The sequence below is a fragment of the Larus michahellis genome, chromosome W (assembly GCF_964199755.1).
Source record: "Larus michahellis chromosome W, bLarMic1.1, whole genome shotgun sequence".
Lineage (NCBI taxonomy): Eukaryota > Metazoa > Chordata > Aves > Charadriiformes > Laridae > Larus > Larus michahellis.
The window spans coordinates 18,630,290-18,639,630 of NC_133929.1; the positions used below are offsets into that span (position 1 = coordinate 18,630,290).

The 9,341-nt window shown below is 43.0% G+C and overlaps 1 protein-coding gene across 1 annotated transcript; it reads right to left on the reverse strand.

The window, feature by feature from the left end:
• Positions 1 to 2,029: 2,029 nt before the first annotated feature.
• LOC141735673 (uncharacterized) lies at positions 2,030 to 8,523 on the reverse strand. The gene is given in 4 exon segments (XM_074568719.1): positions 2,030 to 2,166; positions 2,564 to 2,633; positions 6,758 to 7,452; positions 7,455 to 8,523. Coding segments are annotated over 4 exon segments (1,971 nt in total).
• Positions 8,524 to 9,341: the final 818 nt, after the last annotated feature.

Consider the following 9,341-nt stretch of genomic DNA (forward strand, 5'->3'; position numbering starts at 1 on the left):
GGCTAGTGATAGAATGGGGGGTATCTGTCAGGTCAGGTCCTAAATTTAAGAAAACTCCCGGACCCCAGTAACCACTGGCTTCATCCTGACTTGACATTATTTGGTTGCTGCCACTTCAGCATACTCTCCACAACTATTCAGTTTCAGTTTCCTGGGGTTTCTGCTATATCTCTCTCGCAAGTTCATCAATTGCAATGGATCCCAGGGGCTGGTTCGTGTAGTATGCCGCAGATTACCACCCCGAGGTCCCGCAGTGTCGTGGGTTTGGCCAAATTGGCCAATGGCCAGCGACAGATGCTCCCCCCCAACCTCTTGTACACGGAGAGGAGGAGGAGAGATAGATTTACGAGTTTAGAAGAAACTAAACTACTTTAATGAAAATATTAATAATAAAATAAAAAGGAAAATAATGAAATAGATACAGTATATACAAAACCATATCAAGCTCCCAGGATGACGTCACTAGCAGGCACTGGGGAAGTCCCAGACTGGATTCAGTGATGGGTGGGAACTGGATTCCAGAGCTGGAGTCAGGAACACATGGATTGGGATCAAAGGCAGATGAACAGACAGGGTCCTCCTCAGACGTCGGCCATTGAAGAAAGAGAGTTGACCCTTTGATCCCTCAGCTTTTATACTGAGCATGGGGCAGATGGGATGGAATACTCCTCTTGGTCAATTTTGGGTCACTTGTCCTGTCCGATCCTCCCTGCAGGTGGGACCCCTCTATGCTTTTCTGTTTCCGGTCCTCCAACAGGGCAAATAACGAAATTAATGGCTGGGAAGATTATTGCCCTGCTTATTATATTCAGTATCTCTTTTAATCTCATCCCGTTTTGCAAATAGATGGGGTTTAAGAATTGCTGGGGCTCCTCTAATTAGTGGTTTTAAGACAGCAAAATCTACTGTAGCAGATAGTGGGACATCGTGGCATCCTTTTTGGTTTGATAGTGAATGTGATAGTATTTTATGAGATTCGATGGCAAGGTACACTTGGTTATTTACTGCATAGAGGACAAGGTCAGACAAAACTGTCAGGGAGACCCTCCCATTGAGTCATGGTTTCAGAAAGGACCCCCTTGCTTTCTAAACTCCTTCTCAGAGAGGAGTCTAGGTGCATCTGGATCCAATCCTAGTCCCAGACTTGGTCAACGGTTTATGTCTAAAGGATTATATATGTGCAATCAATCCTTTATATCACCTAGCTAAGGTTTCACAGTTTAGCGTGCTATTAATCACTTACCAAGAATCTGTTGCAGCAAGGAATCTCTAAACCTCGAGGAGTAATCTTGAGTGGGCGTCCCTGCTCAAGGGGAGATCCTATCGTGCAGTCCATTGCCATGCAAGAGAGCTCAAAGGGCTCTTGGGCTGTCCACTATTTATGGAGTAAGATAATTGACCTATAGTCATATTCTCATGGGAACAAGATACCTAGGTTCCCACTCCAGACAGTGTTTTGGTTATGTTGACAGCCATCCCCCGTAGTTCAAGTGCAACTCATAACAACTCCCGCTGATGGCCATGGCTTGAGCAGGAGCTGGGGGGGTGGGGGGGGAAGGGGAAAAGGGGAGAGCACACCGCCACAAGGGCTGGCTCCTGTGAGAAGAGATCAGGTGCTGCCTCTATGTCAGACTGAGCCAGTTATAGCCGGTTCCAAGACGGACCCACTGCTAGCCAAAGCTCAGTGAATCAGCAAAACTAGTGGCGTCTCTGTGATAACATATTTAAGAAAGGGTAAATAATGCTGTATAGCAGCTGTGAGAGAGAGGAGTGAGGAAAATGTGAGAGAAACAACTATGCAGACACCAGGGTCAGCGAAGAAGGAGGGTGAGGAGGTGACTCAGGCACTGGAGCAGAGATTCCCCTGCAGCCCATGGAGAAGGCCATGGTGAAGCAGATTGTCCCCGCTTCATCCCTGAATGAGCAGACAGTGAGGTGGATTGAAAACTGGCTGAATGGCTGGGCCCAGAGGGTGATCAGCAGCACAAGGTCTAGTTGGAGGACAGTGACTAGCAGCGTACCCCAGGGGTCAATACTGGGTCCAGTCATGACCAAGGCCCTCAGTAATGAGCTGGATGATGGGGAAGAGCATACCCTCAGCAACTTTGCAGATGGCACCAAAACTGGGAGGAGCGGCTGATATGCCAGAAGGTCTGTCACCCAATGCTAAAGGGACAGACAGGTTCTTTTAGGGATCCTTGGTAGAATGATGATGGCACTAAATCATAGTTACAATTAAAGCTTTATTTTCTTAACAGGATTTTATGATTAGTATAGCACAGAATTTATGATTAGAATGGCACAGTATTTCTACAAGCAGAATCAATGTAGCACAACTTATAAGCAGCGTAATACAGAATTTATAATACAACTTAACTTATGATTTCTAAAAAGCTGGACAGTCTGCAGATTGGGTCAGATCTTATTATGTGTTTTGCTGTACCAATATAACAATCATAATCTAGACTCAAAAATCATATAAAAGAATACAAGTCACTCAGTCCTCAGAGGAAGCAGATGACAGTGAAGGCATCCCTGGCCACTGGGGATTCATGGGTCTTACTGCCCAGCAGCAGTTCCAGTTCAAGTTCCATACTTAGGACTTGTAACTGCTTGATTTTATAGACAGTGCTCTGTATGCTGTTATGCTTCCCTGTTCTGTGATGGGGTCATCAACAACACCTGGTTGGCTGGGTGTCTGGGACCTTCAAGGCCGATAAGGAGGGAAGAAGTCGGCCTGGCACCCAGGAATCTTGAGGCCAGTACAGAGGGGACGAAGAAATCTGTTTGGTTTGTCAACTTGGTTCACAGGACCTTCAGGGCCTGATAATGAGGGAAAGGGAACGAAAACATGACCTGCTCTGTCAGAGAGACTGGCTGCTTGCCTTATAAAATGGTGTTAGTTATGCTGACTGCATTACCAGGGGTCAGGAGCAGGGGGTACCGGTTACACCCCACCCCCTGACACTGTCACAAACAGGGAAGGATGTCAGTGGTGGCGGTACTGTCACCTCTTGCCCATGGCCTACATTACAGTAATGGGGTCATAGGAGGACTCCACGGCAATAATAAGCTGCTTGTTGTCTGACTGTTATTCATCCGAGGAAGAAGGAGAGTATAAAACGTTGATTTTAGTAACTGATATGCATAAAGATTTAAAGCAAGATATAACACAAAATAATGTAATTCCAACAGCCTAAACAAGAGCTAACATTAACAAAACGCGATGGGCCCATGCTCTGAAGTCAGGTAACCAAGACCACAGCCAAAACCAAACAGTTGATAGACCTTCTGACAAGGGTTGTTCTTGTGTTATTTGCTGAAAGGTACAAACTTGTCTTTGAATAATGTTTATATCGTGTTCGATTTGTTTCATAGAATCATAGAATAGTTTGGGTCAGAAGGGACCTTTAAAGGTCATCTAGTCCAACCCCCCTGCAATGAGCAGGGACAAAAGCAGTTTGGCTTTGTTAGCATAAAAACAAGTGCTGTTTAACAGCGTACATACACGTCCTTCTGAAGCCAGAATCTAGGGCCCAGTGGTTTCGAATAGCTAATTGCAAAAGTGAACTAATTTCCAATTGCAAATTCTTTAAACCACCTACAGTAGCATTTTGGACAATTTCAAGCATAGCAGAAATGTTTACAATAGCTTTTTCCAACTCAATAACACCTAAAGTTGGAAACAACGCATGCATAAATTGATGGAATCTTGTTGATCTTTTTACCAGGGGATTGATCACAAAGCTCTTATGGCGTACAGGATAATGTTTGTGTAAAAAGGTAGTAATTGTAATGCATAGGGAGCAAGACGTGCTATGGTACAAGTACCTGCCCATTGTGGTGGTAGACTTTCATAGGCATTTGTGCCACAGAGCCAGAACCATCCGGATGCTAGAATGGTAGGCCACCAATTTGATTCCACAAGATTTCTAGGAAAATATTCCTTGCACCATTGATGAGCCTCTTTTTCATTGTCAGGATGATCAAATTTGAGTAGGCAAGTGTGTCTCATTCAAATGGTGTGAAAAGGAATTGGCATATATACAGCCAGTACAATTGTTATTAGTATTTAACCAACCGTTACTCCGTAGAATTAGGACCAGTGAGATTATAGTATCTTTGGCAAAATGCACTATTAATATTCCATGTGAGATTCCAGAGTGGTGAAACATTTAAAACAGCAGTGTTTGTAATCACTGATTTGTTTTTACAGATCCATGTGGTTCTTAAATTGGATTAATTACAAACTCTGGTTCGATTATGGCATATAAGCTGAAACCAGGTTTGTGTCCAATTGTAAAGCAGAGTATAGTCACAATGGCTTGTTTCCCCCACCATGTTTAATTTGTATATTCGGGCATTGTAATGCACCATGGCATTTTAACATAAGAATGTGCCTTAAAAGGTTGAGCTTGATAAACTGGAGGGTTGGGAAGTGAGTATGCCAATTTAGATTGGTACCAAGACGTTTCAGGAACAGGTACAGCTAACCATCCAGAATGAGTAGCTGTGGAGCTTGAATAATGAGGTGAAGTCTCCGTGCTCAAAGAGCAATTAAGACTGGCCTTGCTATCTCTTGTGCGACCCAGGAGAGTGGAGACTCAGCTGTGATATGCAGATAAGGAGGGAGTCCTGTGTAGGCAGGACAGCCCTGCTTTTTGTCAGCAAAGACATTCTCTTCCTCCACCCCAGGCAGGGATGCCTTTCCGGGTAAGCACTGTACCTTTCACCCTCTGGTGAATGTTACTCCCGGGTTGTTGTATTATTGTTATTTTTGCTAGCAATATTAACCTTAATTAGTAGTGCTATTGTAATTACTGAATTTATCAACAGCAATCTCAAATCTGTTATTACTCTCAATAACTAACTAATTTCAATTTTTGTGAATCTGACAGTGAAAGTCCTTAGCTGGGACTCTGACAGACAAATCAGTGGAAGTCCTAGGACTCTGACAGACAAATATTGAAACTACATTCCTTTTAACGTGACAGTATCTGAAGACTGAGGGTGGTGTAAACAATACCAGCAGTTTGATTCATTACCTATTTGTGAGATTATGATCATGAACTGAATTACATGATTACTGTTCCAGTCGTGAAATAAGGAAAAACAGGGTACAAATAAGGATAAGTACAATACAATGGGTGCTGTGATCATCATTTTCCTGCAGTTGGAATTTCCACAAAGGTAAAGTGATGATTCCTCAGGTGCCTTCTGGATTTATTCAGGCCAAAGAATTCATCCAAGTATGGTTCATTACCTGAAAGAATAAGAAAATTATCCAGTCTTGGAAATTATCCAAGCCTCGGCGATAGTTAGAGGGAGTCTCCACTTAGAAACAGTTTTCCATATGCCCTTTTCTTGGGGAGTTAGTAAAGTGACAGGTATTTTACCCATTGAAGAGCGGTCAATAAGAACAGTGTCACCCTGAGAAAAATGACAGGTTTACAATGAGGGTTTCAAAGGTTTTGTGGGTTGGAGAGCAGGAAAATGAACTCGTTCCATCAGACATCCGGTGAGTGTCTGCTGGTTATTTAAGTGTCAAACAGCTTCAGGTAGGGCTTTACCCCATTTTCCTGTATATAAATTTTGCCCTCGAGCTCATTTTAGAAAACTGTTCCATCTCTCAACCATGCCATTGCTTTGGGGTCTGTAGGACAGATGGAAAACCCACATGACTCCATTGCATTCACGCCATTCTTGTACGATTTTATTTTTGAAATGAGAGCCATCGTCAGACTGCACAGCACAAGGCATGGGAGTATTAGCAAACCATTGATTAATTCCTGCCACAGTGGAAAGACCATCAGCTTTCCTGCAAGGAAAAACTTTCCCTAACCTGATATTATTTCAGCTTCAGTAAGGATATAACACCACCCTTCGGATGTTTGAGGGAGAGGTCCAATGTAATCAATTTGCATGGGAACTTTACCGTCTCCAGGATTAGCAAAGCTCTGTTCTTCCTTGCAGTGTTTTCGGATTTCTGCACACATCTCACAGCTAGAAATCAAATCACACGCTTGTCGAGTTGTTAGTGGTCACCCCCTCATATAGAATCATAGAATGTGATGGGTCGGAAGAGACCTTTAAAGGTCGTCTAGTCCAACCCCCCTGCAGTAAGCAGGGACATCTTTAACTAGATCAGATTGCTCAGAGCCTCATCAAGCCTGGCCCTGAATGTCTCCAGGGATGGGGCCTCCACCACCTCTCTGGGCAACCTGTTCTTCGAGGAGAAGAACCTTAAGCGAGCGTCCCCACTCAAGGGGAGATCCTGTCGTGCAGCCCGCTGCCGTGCAGGAGAGCTCAAATGGCTCTTGGGCTGTCCACTATTTATGGAGTAAGATAATTGACCTATAGTCATATTCTCATGGGAACAAGATACCTAGGTTTCCACTCCAGACAGTGTTTTGGTTATGTTGCCAGCCATCTCCCACAGTTCAAGTGCAACTCATAACAACTCCCGCTGATGGCCATGGCTTGAGCAGGAGCCGGGGGGAGGGGAAAAGGGAAAAGGGGAGAGCACACCACCACACTCCACCCCGTGACTATAGACAATTCATCTTACCTTCACAGAGTGGAGGTGCGGTCACCTCTTGCCTCTGTGCCATAAATAGTATGCTAATAGTTTGTGCGCTTAGAGATTCACGGTAAGTAGATAGTGAAGCTATTTGTTATTTGTTAATTTGTATGTTTTGGGTGGTTGAAGTTGGGTTATTTGTTTGGTCAAGTACCAAACTTTTATATACAACATAACTATAAGCAACAAACATATTAAAATTAGAACTAGCAAGATCACAACTGGGTGAAGCATACAATTAAACAGTCCCGTTGCTGTTGGTGACCATCCAAGAAGAATTTCCCACCAATGGTGTTCTCCATCCTTTTTCACTCTTTCAAAGACACGGTGTATCTCTTCTGTATCATGCTGAACAGTGATTAAAGTTTTGCGTCCATTATTTCGAATTCATTCCAGCAGCTGACGCAGGTCATCATGCTGTAGTAGTTTCTTCACCAATGTAAGATTCATTCCAATAGGTGTAGGCAACAAATCTTGAATCAATGTATAATTAGATTGTAGCAACTGATAAGACATAACAGGAGCTAAATAATTGAAGTCACATCCCATAATTTTAGTGAAATTACAAATACAAACATTTGAGTGATTACTTGTACCTACAGTGACATTATCTACAAATATAGTATTACAAAGGGTTCTCATACAAACGCATCCTTTTCCAACATATATAAGTACAGTTTCAGGATTTTCATCAAGATGTATCTCAAAATGACAAACATTCTGTTCAGTGTCAAGACAAACATCTTGGGCTTTGATGGTGTTACTCTCACAAATAAATCCTTGTTGTTCTCGTACAACGCAGGCATTAACATCAACGGTCTGCCATTTGTTCCCATTCCATTGGGCCCACACTCTATGTTCTAATGTATAGTTCCATTGTGATTTAATCCTAGTGCAATGATTGGGTATATGGTGTATACCGAGGCATTGCGTATTGTTAGGACAAAAGCTGTAGCCTTGTTATTGATGGGGTTGTAAGTAAAATTGACTAAATACCACCAGGATTGAAATTCCCTTTCAAATTCAGTTGCATTATCCCAGATTACTTTTCGAATTTCAGTGGGTAAGGTACCTTCATCACCTTCTCGTACAATTGCTGCTACCGTAGATTGCATCCACAGCTGAGCTTGGATACAACTAAGAGCTAGAGAAACATTGGTTTGGGCTACACCAAGGGCATCCACAATCAATTGGTGATCCCTCTTACTAATTCTTTCACACTGAGGCAACACATCAGATAAGAGCCATTGGTTAGTTCCCAGTGCTAATAGGGAGGATCGCAATGGGTGTTCCAATTTGTTTAAATCACTTATTGTTGTGCTTAGTTTATTTGCAAGTACTTCAGCATCTATGCTATTTAAGACTCCCAGTCCTGTCCCTATGATACCAGTCGCATCTCTCCTTGTTCGTCTCGGAGAGGTGAATGTTCGCCCATGTAACCATGCTAACCATCCTGCATAGGATGTAGTCGGGAATGACGAACAGGCTGGTTTGATGGTGGAGATGTTAATTTGCATCACTAATTCTACTCGTTTAAGAGACCATGATGGATTAAATAACACTCGTTGTTGGCCTGTATATTTGATTACATATGGTCCAATTTCAGAAATTTGTGGGGATAGAGTTTTCTCATCGTTTACAATCAGTGTGGAAGTTGTCGTATGAGGCTCAGTAATGTCTATTTTAAATTTAAATGATAGTCCCACACTATGGCAAGCCCAGAGCCAGACTACAAAAACAGGTTGTACTAAGGTAAAATTGTACCAACAGTCCAATCTTTCAGAGGCGCACTGTTTTGTACCATTGATTATTGGGTTTGATACAGTGTTATACACTGAAATCTGAGATGCTTTCTCATGGGTAGACCCATTGATCATCCGGCACCCTATTTGAATTTTTTTTCCCTGCTGTTCCCTGAAGTCGGAGAACTCCATTAGTTCCATCTGTATCCCAGCTCCATTCCTTTTCTAAGTATACTTTGTTTCCATGCATGACTACAGTGGAAAGATTTAAGTCTCCCTTCCTAGAGTATATTCCCATGCTCCCGGTATACTTAACATGAGCTTGAGACCATGGCCACTCTAGAGTTCTTCGACCACAGGTTAGAAGCAGCATTGCTGAGGTTTGGAATATTAACACAAACACAGCACTTCCTTTTGCCATCCTGCAGGCTGCTGTGAGAGAAAACAAAGACTTGTTTCGGTGGGGAGAGTACGAACGGGTTACCCCATTAACAAGAAGGAAAAATCCATCGTGCACTAATTCTGTGTTTTGCACCACTGCTATCGGTAGCTTCCCAGGCACGTGGGCCATGAGGTTTAGTTAAGGTCATAGGCACAATACCTAAAATCCAGGCACATGCTTCCTCCAATATCCTAAAGTTCCCATGAATTGTTGTAACTCCTTCCTTGATTGGGGCATTTGCAGCTCTTCAATTTTTCTTAAGGTATCTGGAGGAATCACAGCACTGCCCAATATCCAGCAAGTACCTAAAAATTTTACTTCTTTACTTGGTCCCTGACATTTTCCAGGTGGAACCTCAATTTCTGCTTTATTTAGTGCTTGACACACTGCTGCTGCTGCTGCTTCCCCCGCTGTCTTAGGAGAAGTTTCTCCAATCAGAATATCATCTATATATTGGTACAGTTTTACACCTTGGGGGAGTGAGACTGTCTGCAAAAGTTCGGCAAGTGCAGCATGAGCAATTGTGGGTGAATGTTTATACGCCTGTGGGAGTCTGTTAAAGGTATATTGTATTCCC